The 25041-nt window shown below is 41.4% G+C and overlaps 1 protein-coding gene across 5 annotated transcripts in view; it reads left to right on the top strand.

The window, feature by feature from the left end:
* zmp:0000001167 (protein phosphatase 1 regulatory subunit 12A) overlaps positions 1 to 25041 on the top strand; it is a 154528-nt gene that overhangs the window by 106976 nt on the left and 22511 nt on the right. For 3 of the 5 annotated variants that reach the window (XM_060838777.1, XM_060838778.1, XM_060838776.1), the window contains exons 13-17: positions 6424 to 6564; positions 8972 to 9130; positions 20969 to 21067; positions 22060 to 22150; positions 22675 to 22842. In XM_060838777.1, the coding sequence (XP_060694760.1) occupies positions 6424 to 6564; positions 8972 to 9130; positions 20969 to 21067; positions 22060 to 22150; positions 22675 to 22842 (658 nt within the window). The remainder of the gene's footprint in view (positions 1 to 6423; positions 6565 to 8971; positions 9131 to 20968; positions 21068 to 22059; positions 22151 to 22674; positions 22843 to 25041) is intronic. The other 2 variants (XM_060838779.1, XM_060838780.1) reach the window with 2 other exon arrangements.

Raw genomic sequence — 25041 nt, 5'->3', positions numbered from 1 at the left:
AAGTTGTTTCATTGTGTGTGTCTGTTGGCTTTGGTTCATTATTGTGACTCAAGTGGACATTATAGTGGTCAATAACAGATGAAAGATTAAGGTGTGGAGCTGATGTTAAAATAGCGATTGGAGTTGCATTCAATGGTGTACCAAATGGGCAAGCCAATCATTGACAGAATACTGGGAAAGTGGGTGCATTAGTGGTCTCCTTCTCCTTAACTGCTCCCCATAGGCCTGGTGGCAAGGGAAATTCCATTATGATGGTAAGACTGTGCAAGATGCAGCAGAGTAAGAGAAATGTTGGCAAATGGTATAGACAGTACCACAGGGCTTCTCTAAAATGATCTAGGCAGCTTGAGGATCTCCAAGGCCTGTCTGATACTTTCTGTGGCTGCATGGCTCTCATTATATGTGAATGCACTGGAGTCCTGAGCCAACTGGTCAGCAGATGACCCTTGCTGCCCAATAATCTCTCTCAAGTCGAGGGTTTCCCAATGTGGGTGTTAGGACCCCAAATGTATGGTGTGCTTCAAGGCAGCAATGGCTGACTTTGTTGTGACAGCTACCCTCCTGCTCTAACAGACAGTCTCCCCTATCACCCCACTCACTACGGTCTCACTGTGGGAAGCATGACAATTTTCAAATGTCAAGATGGGGTCACAGTGAGAGATTGTTCATTTGGGAAGTAATGCTCTACCCCTTCCTGGTGGCATTAAAGCTGATACTACTGTGGACTGGTGCAGAGTGATGGCTGTCAAGATGATGGGTATTGATGAACATGATTTCTGGTAACAATGAAATCATTTCCCTTCAGAGTACAGTAATTTCTCCAATATCTGGTGCATTCTGGGAATGGAGGAAGCAGTTAGCTGAATCTGCCAGTTGCATGAGAAATACTAGTGGCAGCTGGGAGCACTGAACTGTCACTGCCATGTGCTGAATGTACTTTAAAAACATGTGGCCAGGACCATTCCAAAATACCGATAGACCTGGCCATGATCAGTGATTCTGTCTTTATTAATAAGCTAAGTCTTGAACTAACTGTAGTGAAGCATTTGATCAATTATTTTCTCAGTTGCACATACCGTCTCCAGAATGCTCCTTTTGAATCTTGGATGCTGGTTGCATGAGAATTCTGGATGATTGGGATCTGGATAATGAGAACTTTGCAGTAAATTTCTGCAACAGTCCTTATTTTACCTTTTCTTGGTTAGCCCCTGTGTATTCTTGTTCTGTAATTAAACTAGAAATAATGCTTAGTATTAACTTTATTCAGTCAGCTTAGTAAAGTAAATATCTTTACTTTACCAAGAATGATCCAAGTTTTTTTTTAATTGTTGCCTATAGTAACAAGTGTCCCAACAATAAGCCTTTTCTCTAGGAATTGGATACTTCCCTTGTGATTTGGTGTCCAGAACTGAACGCCATATTCGAGGCACATGGTTGAATAAACTGTTTATTTTGTTCAGCACAGTTCTGTAATTACTGAATATGATCAATGTTGAGTTTATGTCCACTCCCAGATCGCAGTCAGCCTTTTGTCTCAGCTAGTTCAACATTATTCCTTTAAAATGTGATCTTTTTGGACTTCAGTAAGGCATTCGACAAGGTTCCCAATGGGAGACTGGTGAGCAAGCTTAGATCTCACAGAATACTTGGAGAACTAGCCATTTGGATACAGAACTGGCTCAAAGGTAGAAGACAGAGGCTGGTGGTGGAGGGTTGTTTTTCAGACTGGAGGCTTGTGACCAGTAGAGTGCCACAAGGATCAGTGTTGGGCCCTCTACTTTATGTCATTTATATAAATGATTTGGATGCGAACTGTTAGTAAGTTTGCAGATGACACCAAAATTGGACATGTAATGCACAGCGAAGAAGGTTATCTCAGATTACAACAAGATCTTGACCAGATGAGCCAATAGGCTGAGAAGTAGCAGATGGAGTTTAATTCAGATAAATGTGAGGTGCTGCATTTTGGGAAAGCAAATCTGAGCTGGACTTATAAACTTAATGGTAAGGTCCAAGGGAGTGTTACTGTACAAAGAGACCTTGGAGTGCAGGTTCATAGCTCCTTGAAGGTGGAGTCGCAGGTAGATAGAATAGTGAAGATGTTTGTTATGCTTTCCTTTAATGGTCAGAGTATTGAGTACAGGAGTTGGGAGGTCATGTTGTGGCTGTACAGGACATTGGTTAGGCCACTGTTGGAATATTGCGTTCAATTCTGGTCTCCTTCCTATCGGAAAGATATTGTAAAACCTGAAAGTGTTCAGAAAAGATTTACAAGGATCTTGCCAGAGTTGGAGGATTTGAGCTATATGGAGAGGCTGAACAGGCTGGGGCTGTTTTCCCTGGACTGTTGGAGGTTGAGGGGTGACCTTATAGAGGTTTACAAAATTATGAGGGGCATGAATAGGATAAATAGACAAAGTCTTTTCCCTGGGGTCAGCGAGTCCAGAATTAGAGGACGTAGATTTAGGGTGAGAGGGGAAAGATATAAAAGAGACCTAAGGGGCAACTTTTTCACGCAGAGAGTGATACATTTATAGAATGAGCTGCCAGAGGATGTGGTGGAGGTTGGTACAATTGCAACATTTAAGAGGAATTTGGATGGGTATATGAGTAGGAAGGGTTTGGAGGGATATGGGCCAGGTGCTGACATGTAGGACTAGATTGGGTTGGGATTTCTGGTTGGTATGGACTGGTTGGACTGAAGGGTCTGTTTCCATGCTGTACACTTCTATGACTCTAATTAATTATGCTTTCATTTCTTCCAGTATATACAAGCCTGCTCCATCTTTTATTAATTCGAAGGTTATATACTTTACCCCAGAGTTCCTACAGTTTGCTTATGCGACAGAGTTTAATGTTCTTCAGTGGATGCCTAATCACCCGGAGAGAGGCACGAACTCAATGTCCCATTTTTGCACCTATTTTAAACTCTGTCCACATCAACAACCTTTCATGCTTGTACAATGAGATGATATCTCTTCAGCCATCTTTCAATAGTCACGCTCAGAATCATTATGGTTGTAATTTTGTTTACCTATAATTGTTCCTCCCATGCATCCAATGAATCTTTACATTCTCAATCTTGGACCAGTCCCAAAAGACCAACAGCAGTCAATTATTTTTAAAGCTCATTACAAAAATTTTCTCTTTACCCATAGTGATTTTTAAATGGTACCCAAATGCTTTTTCATAAAATCCATGCAGGGTTAAGCTTACAGTGCTCTTTATACTCTTCTCTCATTTTATTTACCCTTTTCTCTCATTTAGCTTCCATATCTGCCTTATCCCCATTTGTAAGACATTTTGAGTAAAACATTATTATTTTTCCCCCTGTATTATTTCCAGATGGTTGCTTACATCTGCAATTTTCATTGTAATACATTTTCTATAATATAGCAGAAAGCAGCATTCTCCATCAGAGTTTTGAGATACTCCTGATGTTTCTGTATTGAAGAGGCCATGAGCTGTCATTCACTCTGGTTATCACCTCACTTGCATTTGTCAGAGTGAAATAAAGAAGCTTGCATTTATATGGTGTTTTGCTATATCCTCAGTGCACCCCAAGGCACTTTCCAAATAATGAGTTAGTTTTGAGTTTTACTGACTGTTTGTTATCTCATTGAATACAATGATCAATTTGCATGCAGGAGTCTCTCAAACATCGAGCAGATGAATGACTAAATAATCTGTTTAGTCTTTTGTGATGTTGCATGAAAGAGGAGTGTGAACTTGCAATATTTTTTAAACAGTCGTGCGAAATTTCTCTTCATTTTCACTCCATTATTGTAATTTGAAGTTAATTCAGAAACTTCTGGCTCCTGTCTCTAGTTCTTACTTTGTTATATTGACTGAATATTTAATTATGCAGTCCCACTCATTTCCAATGTCAGCACCTTGCACGTGATACTATTATTATCTCAGCTGATGTTAATACTTAACAAGTCAGATCTCAGAGTGAAATCTGGCTTGATAAGCCCTACTTTTTTCCCCTTAATCATGATGGTCAGTCACGGAATACAATCTTAAGATTCTGATGTGCCTTTGTAACACAGAATAAAATGTTTATTAAACAAAAAAAACATACTTTATATTGTACAAAACAAAAACGTTGGAAATGTTTCATTGAACAGATGAAAAATAGGTTCAAACTGTCAGAGCAGGACTTATCCACTTAATGGTAGGGGCTTGGGTAGTATTGCTGAATGAAGAGACTTTGGAGTGCAGGTTCATAGTTCCTTGAAAGTAGAGTCTAAGGTAGAGAAGATAGTGAAGAAGGCATTTGGTATGTTTTCCTTTATTAATCAGAACATCAACTATAGGAGTTGGGAGGTCATGTTACAGTTGCACAGGGCATTGGTTAGGCCACTTTTGGAAAATTGTGTGTGGTTCTGGTCTCCCTCCTATCGGAAAGATGTTGTGAAACTTGAAAGGGCTCAGAAAGAATTTACAAGGATGTTGCCAGGGTTGAAGGATTTGAGCTATTGGGAGAGGCTGAATAGGCTGGCGCTGTTTTCCCTGGAGCGTCAGAGGCTGAGGGGTGACCTTCAAGATGTTTATAAAATCATAGGGGCATAGACAGGGTAAATAGACTAGGTCTTTTCCCTGGAATGGGGGAGTCCAGAACTAGAGGGCATAGGTTCCAGAGAGAAGGGAGAAATTTAAAAGGGACCCAAAGGGCAACTTTTTCTTGCCGAGGGTGATATATGGAAAGGGGTGCCAGAGGAAGTGGTGGAGGCTGGTACAATTACAACATTTAAAAGGCATCTGAATGGGTATATGAATAGGAAGGGTTTAGAGGGATGTGGGCCAAGTGTTAACAAATGAAACTAAATTAGGTTGGGATATCTAGTCGACATGGACAAGTTGGACCAAAAGGTCTGTTTCTGTACTGTACATCTCTGTGACCCTATGACTCTCACTATCCCTTTTATCCAAACAATATCCTTTGCAGAATCCATAGCCCCAACAGAGATTTACCCAATCTCCACACTAACATTTCTTTCTCAGCCTGGCACAACTATACCTGGTTTCATTCCACTGAATTCCTATGCCTTCATTAGATACTTTCTTCCTCCAGCTGATGGCTTTTCCTGAGATGCCTAAAACAAATTATAAACTAAACTTAATATTATTGTAACTCCGCACAAACACAAGAGTTCCCAAAACTTAGTTATACCAGTCTTACTGGAGAGTTTAATACTCGTTTCTCCACCTACTTGCACACATGCACATACATTGACTTACTCTCTTGTGGATCTGTCTGTGTTCCTGAACCTCTGCCACTAGACAATAGCACAGTCTTTTTTTTTGTTCTTACCTTTTATTCCATCCAACTGCTAACCTCCATCTCTTCACTTCAAGGTTTGAAAATTTAAAAATGCATATAAACAAATTGGTCCCCAGAATTATCAGCAGCAAGATTGCAGGGACAACATTTTAAATGAAACTAAAACCATGTCTCTCCCTTCTTAACCCACAAAATGGGAAAAATAAATTGAACGTAAAATTATATATTTTTCCTAACAATACCCTATTAGTCTGTTTTATGTTTATTTATCAGTTGAGTTGTTTGTTTTTGTGTAACCAAAACAGTGACAGTATCATGTTGAAAACAAAGCAGTCAGTATATTGATGGATATTGGCTGTGATGTGAATGTCCACATTACGTCTTCCTGTCATTGATGTTTTAATGCCTTGGTGACAATTCTCTGAAGTTGGAAGTTGCTGTTTCTGCTGAGGTGTATTTTGGACAAAAGCATCTCGCACTGTTTTTCCAAATAGCTGGTCTGATGTTGCATGTTCTTCAGGAGCAGTTACCTGATAGGTGCCTGCCCCATGTTGCTGACTTGCCTGTACTTCCCTCTGGTTGAATACAGGCTATTCTGGAACATACTTGAGCCATTCACATCTTGTTATGTCTCATTACCATGTTCTTTCTCAGAGTTCTTTATCGTATTGTATAGTAGATTCAAAACTAATGTGTTTGATTGTAATTTACCAGTCTCATTCAGTGATCATCTCTTTACTCTGTATTGATGGTGTTATTCTTTTTATTACAATTTAACTTGTTTCTGTGTGAGCCTGTGCGTTTGATGTATATGCCAGTCATTCCATAACAGCCTGTCTTGTAAAATTTCTGAATATATGCTATTTTTCTTTTACTGAGCAAAGTGGTCTTTGCATGTATAGCATGGCTTTTCTGGGCATCTGATTATATGGAACTTGCCAGACCTAGTGCTTCAGTATTCAATTTGTGTGCGTACTGATAGACCTGTGTATTCTCTGCCTGTCAGTCCACGTATCACAGGCTTGTGCTTCTGTTCTTGTGATCTGTCTAAATCCATGCATACAACTTGTGAGATCATGTACTTATGATGCTGTTCTCTTCCTGCATGTATGTACACTCTTCTGCCGCTTCACTAGTCACTTCTTCCTGAGAACAATAGGCCGCAGTTATAGTGCACAAGACTTCACAGCTCGTTCCAGAACCCTGTCAAGTGTGGCTTCAAACCATAATGTTACTAACTCTGACTCTGCTTCTACCAACATCATCATATTTAAAAGGTACTTGTCACTTTGGTTTCTGTCCACATTTTGTACTGTGTTAGAAAATGAACTACCACATTGCCAACAGGACATGCTACTGAAATTAGCTATAGTTTAAATTTCTGGTCAGATCTTTTTTGACGCAGTGTGCCAAAATGAATCAATACTTATGAGAAGAGGAAGTCACCCTCATTGTGGGATCATCATTACGCTTATGATTCGATGGTTAGACAAAAATCATATCTACTGGATAGTACACATTAGCTGAAGTCAGGAAAACAGCAATATTCTCTTCGTAGGATATGTGGAACAGTCCATCTTCCGCAACTACACTGGCACCACCCCCCACCTTTTCCTCCGCTACATCGATGACTATATCGGCGCTGCCTCGTGCTCCCATGAGGAGGTTGAACAGTTCATCAACTTTACTAACACCTTCCATCCTGACCTCAAATTCACCTGGACTGTCTCAGACTCTTCCCTCCCCTTCCTAGACCTTTCCATTTCTATCTCAGGCGACCGACTCAACACAGACATCTACTATAAACCGACTGACTCCCACAGCTATCTGGACTACACCTCCTCCCACCCTGCCCCCTGTAAAAACTCCATCCCATATTACCAATTCCTTCGTCTCCGCTGCATCTGCTCCCAGGAGGACCAGTTCCAACACCGCACAGCCCAGAAGGCCTCCTTCTTCAAGGACTGCAGATTGCCCCCAAACGTGATCGACGATGCCCTCCACCGCATCTCCTCCACTTCCCACTCCTCCGCCCTTGAGCCCCGCTCCTCCAACCGCCACCAAGACAGAACCCCACTGGTTCTCACCTACCACCCCACCAACCTCCGTATACAACGTATCATCCGCCGTCATTTCCGCCACCTCCAAACGGACCCCACCACCAGGGATATATTTCCCTCCCCTCCCCTATCAGCGTTCCGCAAAGACCACTCCCTTCGTGACTCCCTCGTCAGGTCCACACCCCCCACCAACCCAACCTCCACTCCCGGCACCTTCCCCTGCAACCGCAGGAAATGTAAAACTTGCGCCCACACCTCCTCCCTCACTTCCCTCCAAGGCCCCAAGGGATCCTTCCATATCCGCCACAAGTTCACCTTACCTCCACACACATCCATCTATTGCATCCGCTGCACCCGATGTGGCCTCCTCTACATTGGGGAGACGGGCCGCTTACTTGCGGAACGCTTCAGAGAACACCTCAGGGACGCCCGGACCAACCAACCCAACCACCCCGTGGCTCAACACTTTAACTCTCCCTCCCATTCCACCGAGGACATGCAGGTCCTTGGACTCCTCCACCGGCAAAACATAACAAAACGACGGTTGGAGGAAGAACGCCTCATCTTCCGCCTGGGAACCCTCCAACCACAAGGTTCCCTCAACTCAGCACCGCCCTCCTAACCTGCAATCTTCTTCCTGACCTCTCCGCCCCCACCCCACTCCGGCCTATCACCCTCACCTTGACCTCCTTCCACCTATCACATCTCCATCGCCCCTCCCCCAAGTCCCTCCTCCCTACCTTTTATCTTAGCCTGCCTGGCACCATCTCCTTATTCCTGATGAAGGGCTTATGCCCGAAACGTCGAATTTCCTATTCCTTGGATGCTCCTAACCTGCTGTGCTTTAACCAGCAACACATTTTCAACTGTGATCTCCAGCATCTGCAGACCTCACTTTTTACCCAAAACAGTAATATTCCTAGCCTTAAACTCGGACCTTAGCTCAGAAATAAAAAAGATTCAGTAGTAGCTGTGGAGGGAGAAACTGAGTTAATGTTCTCCATCAATTGGAATACTTTTTTGCTTTTACTTTAGGCTGTAGCTCAGAACCTAGTGGGTTATTTTAAAACTTGATAAGGAGATAATAGTTAAATAATTTAATCTGTTTCTTTGTACAATATGAGCTATTGGAATTGTAGGAATATCTAGATGTTGTTTTGTGACACATACTGCACCTTGAAAGCTCCTACTTTTCAGCTATGACCTGAAGGATTTTAAAAAAAAAACACAAGCAAATCCCTTTACAATCGAGAGATCACAAGATGAGTAGGATAAGAGGTAAATGTGAGAGAGAGAATGGGAACATTGATTTCACAACCTTCATCCATGTGGTAAACTCGCAAGTTGAGGAGACTGGAGCCCAAGATTAAACTTGACTAAGAAATTCAAGTAGGACAAGTAATTGGTACATTGTTTTCTATCAAGCTCCTGCCAGTTTCAGTTGGATTTGAGCTCAGACCCCACAGATGAAAGTGTAGTGTCTAATCAGTTGTTCCAGTCAACCTTTTTCTACTTTCCCAGTGAGTTTAATTGATGGTTCATTATTGAATATCTGATGTGTGCTCCCTGTCTGATTTTTCTCTTTCTAAGAGAATCCTCTTCCCATCATTTACTTCTCATACAGCTCATCCTTTGGGAGGAGACAGGAAAGTCTTGTCAGCAGTTCAGCCCCTGGTTCTGTCACCACTGTTTCAAGCTCAGGTTTTTCCACCAACCCTGCCAATAGCCGGGCCCTGACCATGGGTTCCTCGGCAGCATCTACAGCCACCAGTGACACAAGCCGGTAAGATTGACTCATCAGTATGTTAACGTCAACCTTTCCCCTTTTGCTGTCTGTTAGCCATGCTTCATGTGACCCCTGGAAGAATGTCTACATTACTCCTGCAAAGCTTCCTCACTTTTGTTCTGTGTTTGATTATTGTTTCTATCAGAGTTAACACTGATGTGTATAGCAAGCACTGAAAATTTGCACCAATCTTTTCTCCAATCTTTTGAACTCAGATTTCTCCAGTTTCCTCATTTCCCCTCCCCCCACCTTGTCTCAGTCGATTCCCTCGAACTCAGCACCGCCCTCCTAACCTGCAATCTTCTTCCTGACCTCTCCGCCCCCACCCCTCTCCGGCCTATCACCCTCACCTTGACCTCCTTCCACCTATCACATCTCCATCGCCCCTCCCCCAAGTCCCTCCTCCTTACCTTTTATCTTAGCCTGCCTGGCACCCTCTCCTCATTCCTGATGAAGAGCTCTGGCCCGAAACGTCGAATTTCCTGTTCCTTGGATGCTGCCTGACCTGCTGTGCTTTAACCAGCAACACATTTTCAGCTCTGATCTCCAGCATCTGCAGACCTCACTTTTTACATCAATCTTTTCTCCACCTACCTCTTGCTCGCCTTCCACAAAAAAACTCAAATCTTTTACGATGTTATTGTCTTATTGTTTTGAGAAATTCCTCCTTATTGGTAAGACCTAAGTCATTGTTTTTTCCACACATTGCCCACTTCATTTCCTGGTCTCCAGCTCCACCTCTTTGCCTAACAAAGGACTGAGTTTGTGCAAGACTGTTTGCTATCATGTTTGTCCCTGAGATGAGTTTCTGATCAGGTGTGGGTCATCGCTATGATCTTCTATTTCCACCGCAACAAAGTGACTTAGAATCACATGTTATCAACAATAACCACATCTGCAGTAAATATTTAGAGTTTGAGAAACTTCAGCTCAGAGTTGCTGAGCTGGGTAATGAGCTCAGACATTAAAGTGCAAGTGAAAAGATACCTGAAAGCTTTGTTCCAGGAGGTAGTTGCACCTCTTAAGTTAGATACCTCAGATATGGTTCACAGTCAGGGACAGGAAAGTGTGACTAAAAGTGAGGATGAGGATCCAGAAGGTAACACAGGAGGAGCCTCACATCTTTCAATTATCCAGAGGTTAATTTGCAGCTTGAGTGGGTGAAAGCCAGGGGGATGAACAAACTGACCACAATCCTGTGCTGCTGACGACCAGTCAAGTGGGCTAGTGAAAAGGAGACAGCATAGTCCAGAGAATAAATACTTTTCTCCTCAACTGAGAGTCCCGATGATTGTGTTGCCTGGCCCCTGTTAAGGTTTAAGGACAATTTATCAAGTCTAGTGAGAAATTGAAGTTGAAGGGGTGAAGGATACATTTGTCATTGTTCACATGGTTATGAAAGATGTAGGTGGGGTTAAGAGGTTCTGCTGAGGGGAGTATGAGAAACTAATGGTTAAATTCAAAAAGTAGATCCACACGTGAATAATCTCTAAATTACTTCCTGGGCCAGGAGTAAATTGTCAGAAGATCAGAGAGTTGAATGTATGACTCAGATTGGTGATGAAGAAATAGGTTTCAATTCATTGGCTCTTGCACCAGTTCTGGTGAAGGGGAGTTGTTCTGTTGGATCTGGCTTCATTTGAATCAGTGTCTGTCAAATTGAATACATACAGCTTTCGAGAGGGTTTTAAATTAAATCAAAGCACCAAGAATTCAAGTGAGGGAAAATTTAGAAAGTTAAAGAGAAAAGACAGGGGAGATCCAAGATGGCGGCAACCCAGCAAGTCTGAGTCTGTAGTGCTTTGCCCAAGACTCAGGCAAAGTGGGCTGCCCACCTCCACCACACCTAGTAAATCATTTAAAATAACTTTTATTTAATACAGCTAGTCATTTTACACCAAACTTGAGTAGTTTGGTGCTCTGTTAAAATGACTAAGGGAAAGAATGCTCGCAGCACACAGGAACCTCTCCCCCACCCTCCCCAGCTGCAGCAGAGGCATCTGCAGCTGCCCCGGAGGACTTACCTATGGTGGCGAGCCTTGTTGCAATGATTTCCAAGCTTGAAGAGAAGATCGACACCTTTATCGAAGAGTCCAGGAACAGGTGGGAATAGTTAACGGTCGCGCTGCAAAAGCACAACCAAGATATTGAATAAAATCGAACTTCAAGTCAGAGGGGCAGAGCTAAAGGCCGCAACCTCTGAGGCTACTGCAGAATCGGCTGTGGGTTGGGTCCGGACTCTCGGACAGCGAGTCCGGACATTAGGAGATCACCTCGATGATCTCAATTCTTGAGTTTGTCGAAAAAAAATTGTTTGCTGGGCCTTCCTGAATGAGAAGAGGAAGGCCAGCTTGCAGTGTTTCTGGAGCAGTGGCTTCCTCAGATGTTGAAGCTGGAGGCTGGATCAGGCCAGGTTAGGGTAGAATGGGCCCACCGTGTTGCAATGCGCAGGCCCGGGTCGGACCAGTGCCCCCGTCCAGTCCTGTTTCGGCTGCAGTTCTACAGAGAGAAGCAAATGCTCCTGGAAGCCTTCAGAAATCTCGGGAAAGATCCCCAAGCCATGACTTACAAAGGATCCAAGATTATGCTGTTTCAGGCTTTTCCCCAGCTTTGGTCCGCAAGAGGAGGGCGTTTGATGAAACAAAGAAACATTTAAGGGATTTAAGCATTCAATACTCCCTGTGCTATCCAGCAATGCTACGTTTTAGCCACGAAGGGTCCATCTAAAACTTCGGATCACCGGAGAAGGCTAAGGAATTTTTGGACTCTCTCAAATAAATTGTAAGAGTTAATTCGTGTGGTGAGTGATGTTGTTCTCTCCCTCCCCCTTCCCCGGTTTACTCTTTTTTTTTTCTTCTCTTATTGCTTTTAATGTTTAATATTATCTCTGGGGGATAGGGAGGGAGGCTTATTTGTTTTCCACTTTGCGATTTTCCTTTTTGTTTTATATATATATATATATATATATAGGCCAGGTGGTCTAGTTGATTCAGGTGAGGAGAAGTGTCTGCCTTGTCTTACCTTATCTCTTTCTTTTAGAGCGGGGTTGTTTCCCCCTATTATTTTGTGTTACTATACTTAATTATTACCCACTGAGATTGTCATTTTATAGTTTATAAGTTTATACGTGGTATTAACATTACCAAATATATCTAGGTGTGGATGGGGCAGGGGGTAGGGTACTCACTGTTATCTTTAGCTTTATAGTACACTTGAATTTTCTTTATTTTATTATGGGATGCCTGGGTTGAGGGTTGGGAGAGGATATGATGGGTTTTTGGAAAGGAGGTGATGCCCCCTGGATACAAGGGGAAAATCTCTATTTAAATATGTTTTATATTTTTTCTATTTAGATATGGTTTTTTATTGTACTGGTGTGAGTGTAATAAAGAATCTCTATTTTTGTGAATTTTCTGTGGTGTATGCTCAGGAAGTTTTGGATGGGGTTTCTCCTCCCGGGGGGTCTTGGACTTGCCTGGATGATTATGGTTAGTCATTCTATTAAATGGTGCACCTGGAATGTCAAGGGGAGTAATTTGCCAGTCAAAAGGAAGAAAATACTATCAAATCTCAAAAAAGAAAGGGTTGATATAGCTCTCCTACAGGAGACGCATTTATTGGATAAAGAACACTTGGAATTACAACAGGGTGGATTTGATCAGGCCCTCTTTTTTCAGCTCAAAAAAATTAGGGGTTTTTCATTCTTATTCGGAAGAATCTCCCTTTCAAAATCCTAAGTCAGATAAAGATGAATCTGCACAATATATACTGATTAAAGTTCTTAAATGGAGAGGAATATGGGATTTTAAATCTGTATTGTCCCCCGGCACATCCTTTCAAATTTATAATGGAAGTCTTCTCCGAACCGATGGCTCTCGGGGCTCGTCATACAATTATAATGGGAGACTTTAATTGCATTATGGACCCGGAGATAGACAGGATACCCAAGAGTACTGCGGGTGTATCCCCCAGATCCAGACAATTGGCAGATTTGAATAAAGAATTAGGATTAGTAGATGTGTGGAGGTACCTTCACCCACAAGACAGAGATTTCTCTTTTTACTCTAATCCACATAAATGTCACACTAGAATCGATATGTTTTTTGCTCCCTCAACCTTTCTGAATTCCATATCATCCTGCAAAATAGGAAATGTAATAAGTTCTGATCACACTACTGTGTATGTGGAAATCAATGAGGCAACCCCCCCCCCCCCCGACATTGGTGTACGGATTCCTTCTTAATGAAGGATAGTAAATTTGTAAAATATTTTTCTCAAGAATTTAAAACTTTTTTGGAAATTAATTCAGGTACGGCTAGTAACCCGTCAGTGATATGGGAGACCATTAAGGCTTATGCGCGAGTTCTGATCATTTTATATTCAGCAACCCAGAAAAAACTAAAGGAAGAACAATAGCGTCTACTTGAGGCTTGCTTAAAAGCAGCTGAAACAGCGTATGTTGATAGACCTTCTATTGCTAAATTACAAAGGATTACGGCCCTTTATGACAGCCCTGAATACCGCGCTTACCCAAACAGCAAAGACGGAAATATTATTTGCAAAGCAAAGATTATATGAATTTGGCGATAAACCTTGTAGATACTTAGCATTTCTCACAAGGCAAAAAAAAGGCCCCTCAAGTTATCAAGTCCATCAGGGAAAGTGCTAGTACTCTGACTCATGATCATAACAGGATCAACACAGTCTTCAGAAAGTTTTATTCTGATTTGTATAAATCGCTGTTGTAAAGATAGAGCCAGGAGGATGCAGTTCTATTTTAAAAGCCTGGCCTTTCTGGACTTAACTTGGGAACAGATATCGGTCCTGACTGCTCCCCTAACAAACCAGGAAATACTTGACGCAATCAGGCAGCTTCGGAATGGTAAGGCACCTGGCCCAGATGGATTTCAGGTTGAATTCTACAAAGTGTTTACAGGAATATTAGCTGGTCCACTTATGGACATGTACAATTACTCATATATAGTCAGGGCTGCCTCCCGCCTTTGCTGGAAGAGGAGAATATCTCCCTTATTCTCAAAAAAAGGAAAGGACCCAGAAGATTGCGCATCATACAGACCAATGTCCTTGCTAAATGTAGATTTTAAAATTCTTTCTAAAACATGAGCATTGAGGCTGGAGACGGTGTTGCCATATATCATAAAAGAGGATTAGACGGGTTTTATCAAAGGCCGTAGATCATCTAATAATATTAGAAAGGTTTTGAATGTGATTCAAGTCTGTCATCAGGAAAAAATACTGGGAATAGTGGTCTCATTGGATGCGGAGAAGGCATTCGACTGGGTTGAATGGTCATACCTGTTCTATACATTGGAAAGGTTTAGCGTTGGAAAGGTATTTGCTAAATGGATCTCAACATTGTGTAATGATCCCAAAGCAGTTGTGATCACCAATGGATTAGGCTCTGATAGCTTCAGTGTGGGTAGGGGCTGCTGTCAGGGATGTCCTCTCTCACCGTTGCTATTCACGCTGATAATTGAGCCACTAGCTGAAGCTTATACGGGCTGATTCTAATATAACGGCCCCGAGGGTTGGTACAAGTAAATATAAAATTACCCTTTATGCAGATGATGTTCTCCTTTTTCTTAGTGATCCTCTGATGTCCATGCCTCGTTTAATCCAAGTTATTAATATAATTAGTGCATTCTTAGGCTACAAAATTAGTTTTTCAAAATCATGTTAATGGATGGCCTCGCTAGTATGTCCCACTTATTGGATGGATCTCACTTTCCCTTTGGTGGTCTCTAGAGGGTTTCTGATATTTAGGCATTTTTATCACCCCAGTATTTGGCCAGCTATACAAGGTCAATTTTGTGTATCTACTGGAAAGGATAAGGCAGGACCTTCAACGTTGGGGAGATCTTCCAATTTCCTGGCAAGGTAGAATAGCTCAAATTAAAATGAATGTCTTGCCCATCTCTTATACCCGATGAGAATGCTCCCAGTGATGTTGCCAAGGCCAGCACTGCGCAAATTGTATAGTTGGCTTGGTTCTTTCATCTGGAATCATAGACGGCCCCTCATTAAGTTAAGGAAGCCACAGCTTCCACAGGCAAGGGGAGGGCTGGATTTTCCAGACTTCAGGAAGTATCAGCTGAGTTCACTATTAAGCTACATAGCCGATTGGGTCTTCTGACCCGCAATCAATCTGGCTGGATATCGAGGCTTCTCAAGTAAAGTGCCCTCTTATTAACCTCTTATTTTTAAATAAGATGAAAATCATTATGGACCACTGTAAAAACCCTATAGGATTAAACACAATTTAAGCCTGGAATATAATGCAGTAAAACAAGGGTAATTCACATAAAACATCCCCCTATACTCCTATAGTGGGGGCATGGGGTTTTCAACCAGGGCTCATTGATGCCACATTCAAATTCTGGAGGTCCAGGGGGATCTCCTGCTTAGGGGATCTGTTTGCGGAGGGGGCCCTGATGTCTTTTGAAGAGCTGCATCAGAAATTTGGACTACCTAATAGAGACATCTTTCGATACTTCCAAATTTGAGACTGCATACAGAAGAAGACTACGCTATTAGATAGCCTTTATAAATCTGATCAAGAACGTAGAGTGTTGTGGCCAATGGGTGTACCCTCGGTCAGCACTCTTTATCATTTATTACATAATGAAGTGTCGGAAGAAATGGACCATCTACTTAGAACATGGGATCAGGAATTGGGGCTAGAAATTTCTATAGAAATGTAGGATGACACCTGAGAAAATGCCAGAAAAATCTCCATTTGTAACAACCCAGACCATTCAGTTAAAGATACTCCATAGGGCTCATGTAGCACCGGAACGATTGGCAAAATTTAGGCCAGGAGCATCTCCAGTATGTCCCAAATGCAAAACAGAGGTAGGCACTCTTACACACTACTTATGGACATGCCATAAGATCCACAAATACTGGACCAAAGTAGCAAATGCCTTGACAGAAATCTTGGGAACAGAAATTAGAGCGGATTCAGTATCTCTTCTCCTGGGCTTCTCGAGTTTACCTTCTCTGGATGTACACAGGAGGAAATTATTTTCCATTCTCTCCTTTGGTGCAAGAAAAAATATCTTAGTGAACTGGGTGGCTGAGGGCCCTCCAGGACTTCTGAATTGGCACAGATTGATCATGGAATGTATTCCCCTGGACTTCCTTACAAATATGGTGCATCAAAAAACTGAATTATTCTATAAAATATGGCAGCCCTTCTTGAATTACATAGGTACAGATATTTCAGCCATTTTGTCAAAAACTTTCATCTAGTTGAGGTAGCGGTTCTGGCTGGACCAGGGCCCCTTGGAGGAGGAATTCCGCATTAATACGGGTTTTATTATGATTTGATGTTAATTCATTCCGAGCATGCCTTCACTATTTAATTATTATGTTATCCTTTTTTTTTCTCTTGAGTAATGTAAGATATTTGATCATACACTCTGGTTAGTTATAGATTAGATTAGTAGTTAGTTGAGTTTTGTCTTTTTCTTTTTTTTTCCTCTGTATCTCCTCTTTTTGTTTGATAGATTTTGGCTATTGTGTTTTTTTTATTTGTAAGTTTGTAAAAACATGTTAAATTTTCAATAAAAATATCTATTAAAAAAAAGAGAAAAGACAAGGCAATATTGCAGCGTAGTGACATAAGTAATCATAACTAAAGTGTGACAGGAGAGATCAGAGTATAATCCGTGAAAGTGCGTCAGCAACTAAGGTCAGAGTAAGAAAAATGTTCAAAGGGCAAAATTAAAGAACACAACACTCATAATAACAAGATGATGGTACAAATAGGAAGAAAGGACATGATTGCCAGGTGACCAAGACTGGGAAGTGAATATTCAAGGATATTTGACATTTCACGAGGAAAGACATAAAGGAACAGGAAATGGGGTAGCTTTGTTAATTAGGATGAATCTGTTCACTGGTGAGAAATTAATTTGCTCTGAGAGATTGAGATGTAGAATTAGTTTATTTGGGGATAAGAAATAGTGAGGGAATATTCTACAGAGCAGTAAATGGAATGGATGCACTATAAATCAAGAAATAGAGACCTGTAAAAAAGACAATACAAAAGTTATGGATTACTGACATTCTCACAGATTGGAGAAATCAATTCAGTAAAGTTAACCTAAAAGTTGATCTTATAGTCTATATTTGAGACAGTTTCCTAGAATAATATGCAGTCAAACCGATATGAATAAGTTGCTTAATGTTTCATAATGAACTCCATGCAAAATGATCATCTGGGAAAGGTTAATCAAAGTATTAGATTATCACTTTGCGAGTTGGAAACTTGGGTCTAAAGCTTTTAATTAATGATTGTAATTATTTTTAATTATGTTTATGAAGACAGAATTAGTTAAAATATACTTGAGAAATAGATTAATATGGTCAATAAGCAGTGGCTGGTATTAAAGAGGATATTTTAGAATTCACAACGTAAATATTTTCCATTGAGAAACAAAGACTCAACAAAAGAATGAAGCATCTGTGGCCAATGGGGAAAGTCAAAAAGGTATATTCAAGATTAGTAGTAAGTCAGAAGAGTGGGAAAATTTTAAAAACCAGCAACAGGTGCCTTAAATAAAGTAACAAAGATGGTGTAGGAGAGTAAACTAGAAAAGGTGTTCAAGAATAGACAGAAACAGCTTCTATAATTTATATTAAAAAGAGATTGAAACAGAAATTGCTGGAGAAGCTCAGTCAGTCTGGCAGCATCTGTGGAGAGAAATTGATTAACATTTTGGGACAAGGGACCCTTCCTCAGAACAGATGTATGAAAAAGCGAGTTGCTCAAATAAACATTGACACTAATAATAGAAATGAGGAAGTATCAGTGATTTTGAACAAATCTGTCCATCTTCATTTAGAAGAATGAAAGGTGATTTTATTGACATATAAGATTCTGAGAGGGAAATCACAGAACCCCTACAATGTGGAAACAGGCCCTTCGGCCCAACAAGTCCACACTGACCCTCCGAGAGTAACCCACCCACACCCATTCCCCTACTACTCTACATTTACCAGATGAATGCACCTAACCTACACACTCCCTTTAACAATATGGACAATTTAGCATGGCCAATTCATCTAAACTGCACATCTTTGGACTGTGGGAGGAAACCAGAGCACCCAGACGAAATCCACGCAGATGCAGGGAGCGAGTGCAAATTCCACACAGACAGTTGCCTGAGGCGGGAATCAAATGCCGGGTCCCTGGCGCTGTGAGGCAGCAGTACTAACCACTGAGCCACCGTGCCACCTCCTTGGTGAGGTGGATGCTGACAGACTGTTTCTTCTTGTGAAGGAGTGAAAACTAAGCAGCATAGTTAAAAGGGATCTTACATAATTTGAAGATGAGTAGGAATTTGGTCGGAGAATTATAAATATCTGTAATTCTCTATTCCCAAGAGTAGTGGAGGTTGAGTTCTTGTATGTATTGAAGGCTTTGATCGCTAGTTTTTTTAAGTTTAGGGAACCGAGTATTATGAAGTACAGGTAGGAAAGTGCAACTTAGGCCAAGTTGAGGTCAGCTAGAATCTTGGAAGAGCAAATTACTGCAGCTGCTGGAATCTGTGCCAAAAACAGGAAATGCTGGAAATCACAGCACATCAGGCAGCATCCGTGGAGAAGAGAGCAAGCTAACATTTCGAATCTAGACGACTTGCCATCAGAGCTGAAGTGAGAGGGTGAGAGACAGCATTTATGCAATAGTTGGAGGAGGACGAGGGGGCTGGAGTGCTGGGGAGAGAGGCTGTGCAGATTGTGTTCGGAATGTGAGAATGGTAGAACAATGGTGTGTCTAACTGCCAAAATACAAAGAACAGACAGTCCCATTTGAACAAGAATGAGCCAGAATCTTATCGTGTAGTGGAGCAGGAATGAGGGACTAAATGACATATTCCTTTCCCTGTTTCTTATGTTTGTTCTTTAACTTCCCCATCTACTACCGAAACCCTCAACTATGTCCTTGTTATCTCCACACTCCACTACTCTGCCCTTCTATCCAGCCCTCCTACATTAAACCTTCCAGAAAATTAAGGTCATTTCAAAAATCTGCAGTCAGTTTTCTTATTCACACCAAGTCCTTTCCACACTTTACTCATGTGCTCGCTAAACTACGTCGACTTCTGGTCAAGCAGCATCGGTGTTTCAAAGTTCTCAACTTTGCTTTCAAATCTCTGTGGTCTCACCCTTCACTATTCATGTAATCTCGTCCAGACTCTTAATCCTTCAGTATCTACCTTCCTTGACTTTAACCTCTTTTGCATCCCTCATGTAACCCCACAGTCTGAACTGTGAAATTCTCTCCTTAAATCTCTCTACTTCTCTTTCTGTTCCTTTTAAGAAATTCTTCAAACCGTTCCTCATTAACACAGTTTTTGGCCATTTTTCCTACTTTTACCTCAAGTGGTATCGTGTCAAATTAGTCTCGTAACATTCCTGTGAAACATCTTAGAACATTATATTAAGTTAAAAATACTTTATAAGTGCAAGTTTTTGGTGTTACAACTATCCTGTTGTTTTTGTTTGCAACTTTTTCTGTCTGGTCATGGCACAATATTAATGGGAAGAATCCATCACCATCCTTTGTGGCATTTGTGTTTCTGGGCTGCTGACATGCAATGTCAGTGATTTTTGAGGACGCTGAGTAATTAACGGCCAATGATCGCTAAATTCAGAAGTGTTTGAAATCTTGTTATGTACTGGGGAACAGGAGAAAGCAGTTGGAGTGCAATGTAAACGAATGTAAAATAATTGTTAAGGAAGCAACAGACTGAAAGAATAAGTTATTGTTAAATTGAGTAGTACAGCACAAAGAATAGGAAAGAATTGTAATGACACTGGATTAATTAAGAAACCATCAGTACAATGTATAATGTTGCAGTTGCAACAGCAAATGGACAGAGTGTATATCGTGCATCTTGGCTGTATAAATAGTGCCAGCTCTTTTCTGAAACATACTATTCACTTCTAATCATTGCATCAGGATTATGAATAGAAGACTAGCAGCAATAGGGAACCTCAGTGAAATATTTGAATAAAATGAGTGGAATTGATTTAATCTGGAATGCTGTCACAAACCAAAGAATGATAGGGCTACAAAGGAACTGTTGGATCAAACTGTTAATAGGTAAATTCAGAATGAGTATGAGAAGTTCTTGAGGCATCAATTGATCAAGCATGGAATGTATCTCCTGGTGAGGTAATTCATGCAAAAATTATGTGATCACTCAAAGAACTAAAGAACTAGAGGCCATGATAATAAATTATAGGAGCCAGCAAAACAAGGGATATGGGTAGGACTTTGTAATGTATATTTTGTAATTACCTTTGGGCAATTACAGAGATGGGAGGCAAAGATATTTGAAATTAGAATTTTGGCTGAAAAAAGTGCCTGGTGTTCTGAGATTTTGAGGCTGTAAACATTGCTGCCATATTTCTTCCATATTGTTTTTCTTAAAAAAAAGGTACTTTTCAGGTGATTCATTTGAAAATAAAGTCAATCAATAAAATTTGTTAAGGCAGAATGTTCAATGTTGTGGAAGGTTCAAATGGAGGCCATAAGTTATGGTCGGCATGTAAAGGTACTGCACAATTTAAGACTGAGCCAGCAGGAAGGCAAAATTAGATTTGCAGCTTGGAGCTTTACTTACAGTTAATACTGCAATTTAAAATGAGATGTGAACGCTTTGTCAAGTTTGTTCAGTATATGATATTGAGCAGATCATACTGGTGTGTCACGGACATTTGATTAGAGTTGGAGTGGCACCGTGTACATGGTGCAGGAAAAGATTCATTCATATGCCTTACTTTGTTCCTTTGTACCCTCAGCTCCATGACTCGAAACCAAGTTGGACATGGAACAGACAAAGAAAGTAATCCGACCACACAAAGCAATGGCTCTGGCACAGAAACCCGTGAGAGACGCAGGTACCAGTTACCAAGTTATTTTTGTTCCTTTTTGGGATGTGGGCTTTGCTAGCTGGGACAGCATTTCTTGCCCACCTATTATTCCTCTTGAGGATGTAAGGAGCTGCCTTCCCAAACTGTTCCTGAATTGCCATAGGTACACCCACAGTACAGTTAGGGAGGGAGTTCCAAAAGTTTAATGCAGTGACAGTGAAGCAACAGTGAAGTATTTCCCAGTTACAGACCTGCAAGAATACACATTGAGGTGAGATTTTGAGCTTATAGACCCACAGTGGCATATCACTGGTCTGTGGAATGTTGGCCAGTAATCCAAGAAGTTGCGAGCCACTGGAACGCTGTCTCAAATGCTCCGATTTGAAAGGCAGTTCTTGCTACCACCATCATTGGCTTTTGCCTGGGTAGAATCCCAAGTAAATAATTGTGGATTCTATTTAAATGCTGTCAAGTTTCTGTTTGGAGTTCCTAGCCCATGAAATAGTGCGTCATGCGTAGGAAGAGTGCAACCCACTGCAATAGTTCTGTGCCCTTTGCCTCTCCTTGGCGACTGACAGACCAAGGGATGTTTAACATTTTTGATCTCATTTTTTGCAACGTATGGTTCATGCGTGTGTGGTGTGTGAGAGAGACATATAGAGTGTGTTGCTGGGAAAGCACAGCAGGTCAGGCAATATCTGAGAAGCCGGAGAATCGATGTTTCAGACATAAACCCTTCATCAGGAATGACATATGAATGAGCAGGAAAATAGATAGGGAGATATTATATGAATAAAGGCACACATTGCACATGCTAGAATCTGAATCAAACACATACTGCTGGAAAACCTCAGTAGATCTGATTGCATCTGTGAGAGAGAGAGAGACTGAGTTAATGTTTCAAATCAGGTATGATAATTTCAAGGCTGTGGCTTCTCTCCCTGGGGGTGGTGTTCTTGTGAACATTGCAGTGTCGGCCTTGGAGTGATTAGTGTTATGCCATGTTTTACTGTTTCCAGATCCTACCTCACTCCAGTCCGTGATGAGGAAGCTGAAGCACAAAGAAAGGCACGCTCGCGACACGCCCGCCAATCTCGCAGATCAACGCAGGTGAGCATGAGACGGTTCACATTTTCCAGCACTGGTAAAGTTTCCACTTCCTTACTCCCCAACTCCTGTTGTCCTGATATTCAGTGACAGATCCAGCAATTTTTAAAATGCCATTTGGTTGCCAAAAAGCAGGATATTTAACAAAACGAAAAACAAATAACTCTGGATCTGAAACAACATCCATGGGGAGGAAGCAGAGTTAACATTTGAGTCAGATTACTCTTCATCGGAACACATTCAACATCCCCCACAGATGCTGCCAGACCTGCTGAGTCTCGCCAGCTATTGATATCACTAAAATAAAAGGTTATTTTTTTACACCTGAAGAAGTGTTGGAATAACATTGCCTTCAGATGTTTTCGGTTGCCCTTTGAGCCTTATGGCAGATGCAGATGGCTGTATGTGTTCAATCTCACTTCAACAGCACGATAGCATTTCACAGACAGTGTCAAAGTCCTTCTCGATACATATCTTGCTGTGCCGTATCAAGTAGCTCTTCTTTATTCCCGATTTCTGTGGTACAGGGTGTGACACTGACAGACCTGCAAGAGGCTGAAAAAACAATTGGATTGCGGCGTGACAAGAAAACTGCAGAGCAGGAGAAAGACAAAGAAAAAGAAAAGGAAGAGAAGGAAGCAGAAGCAAAAGATGCAGCATCCAAATATAGATATAGTAGGACCAGTCAAGATGAGGTAAGATCAATTGCTGTCAGATGGCTGTACATGCTGCTAAAATTCTCCTAAAACCTCCTTCATTGCTATAGACGTCAGTATTTCATAACGGTCTGAACTACATTCACTTAAATCCTATCGTCACTGTACTTACTGGCCTAATTAGCTTCTGTCTGGCAATGTCTCTGGTATCAAATTGTTATCCTTGCCCGTTATTGACCACTTTCTCTGGCCCCACAGCACACTGAGGTATCTGACCTCCCAATTTTAGCTCTTTGAGCATCCTTGAATTAAATTGCTCCATTTTTGGTGCCCATGTTTTCAGCTACCTTAACCCGAAGCTCAAGAATTATCTCCTTTAACTCTGAACTTCTCTTTCTTCCTTAAGCTATACCTTAAAATCTGCCTCGTACCTATTTTGCTATGTAGCTTGATGTGAAATGTTCTTTCATAATTCCCCAGTGAAGGACCGAGGGATATTTCACAATCAACACCTTAGATTAATGCAAGTTATTGCCAATGTTTCATTATTTATTTTGTAATGATTTATGATTTGGATACAGAACTGGCTCAAAGGTAGAAGACAGAGGCTGGTGGTGGAGGATTGTTTTTCAGACTGGAGGCCTGTGACCAGTGGAGTGTCACAAGGATTGGTGCTGGGTCCTCTACTTTTTCTCATTTACATAAACGATTTGGATGCGAGCATAAGAGGTACAGTTAGTAAGTTGGCAGATGACACCACAATTGGAGGTGTAGTGGACAGTGAAGAGGATTACCTCAGATTACAACAGGATCTGGACCAGATGGGCCAATGGGCTGAGAAGTGGCAGATGGAGTTTAATTCAGATAAATGCAAGGTGCTGCATTTTGGGAATGCAAATCTTAGGAGGACTTATACACTTAATGGCAAGGTCCTAGGGAGTTTTACTGTACAAAGAGACCTTGAAGTGCAGGTTCATAGCTCCTTGAAAGTGGAGTCGCAGGTAGATGGGATAGTGAAGAAGACGTTTGGTATGCTTCCCTTTATTGGTCAGAGTATTGAGTACAGGAGTCAGGAGGTCATGTTGCGGCTGTACACGACATTGGTTAGGCCACTGTTGGAATATTGCGTGCAATTCTGGTGTCCTTCCTATCGGAAACATGTTGTGAAACTTGAAAGGGTTCAGAAAAGATTTACAAGGATGTTGCCAGGGTTGGAGGATTTGAGCTATAGGGAGAGGCTGAACAGGCTGGGGCTGTTTTCCCTGGAGTGTCAGAGGCTGAGAGGTGACTTTGTAGAGATTTACAAAACTATGAGGGGCATGGATAGGATAAATAGACAAAGCCTTTTCCCTGGGGTTGGGGAGTCCAGAACTAGGTGGCATAGGTGTAGGTTGAGAGGGGAAAGATATAAAAGAGACCTAAGGGGCAATTTTTCACGCAGAGGGTGGTACGTGTATGGAATGAGCTGTCAGAGGAAGTGGTGGAGGCGAGTACAATTGCAACTTTTAAGAGGCATTTGGATGGGTATATGAATGGGAAGGGTTTGGAGGGATATGGTCCGGGTACTGGCAGGTGGGTCTAGATTGGGTTGGGATATCTGGTCGGCATGGACAGGTTGGACCGAAGGGTGTTTCCATGTCCACATATCTATGACTCTACTAAGTTTATAAACTCCGGATTTGCAATGGGAAATTATTTTTTAAAGATGTTTGTTTATCTATAGCATTTAAATTTCTTCTCTGTCCCTACTTTGTACTTCTTGTGTTGCCCATCCCTACAGATCTTTATTTCTGACACCATGTTATGTAATTCAGTCTATTGTTTTCTCTTCTGTTGTTTTTCCACATCCGTGTTATTGTTTTGAGAGGTGAAAGTATAGAGTTATATGGATCATTGCAGCTGGGATTCAGGTGTAGCTCAGCCATGATCTGCAAGAGTGGCAAAACACTTGGAGAATGACAGTGAGCTAAGCCCATCCCTCTCTTTTTTTCAGATGGGTTCAAAATAAATTAAAAACTGAATTCTCAAAGCCCTATCTCAGACAAGTTTCTCATTAACAGCTAATTTCCATCTATAAGAAACTGATTAAATCCATCTTTGTCACAGGAATTTGATCCTCATCTCTCCCATGCACTCACTCTTGTCTGTTCAAAGTTTGTGAGAACATTGACTCTTGTCTGTCACTGTTCCTTTCTTATCTTACATGTATTTTTTCTGTGCTGGTTAATTTCCCTTCCT

This window comes from Hemiscyllium ocellatum, chromosome 18 (assembly GCF_020745735.1).
Source record: "Hemiscyllium ocellatum isolate sHemOce1 chromosome 18, sHemOce1.pat.X.cur, whole genome shotgun sequence".
Taxonomy (NCBI): domain Eukaryota; kingdom Metazoa; phylum Chordata; class Chondrichthyes; order Orectolobiformes; family Hemiscylliidae; genus Hemiscyllium; species Hemiscyllium ocellatum.
The sequence above is the reverse complement of the archived record's forward strand: the minus strand, read 5'-3'. Positions and strand labels throughout refer to the sequence as shown.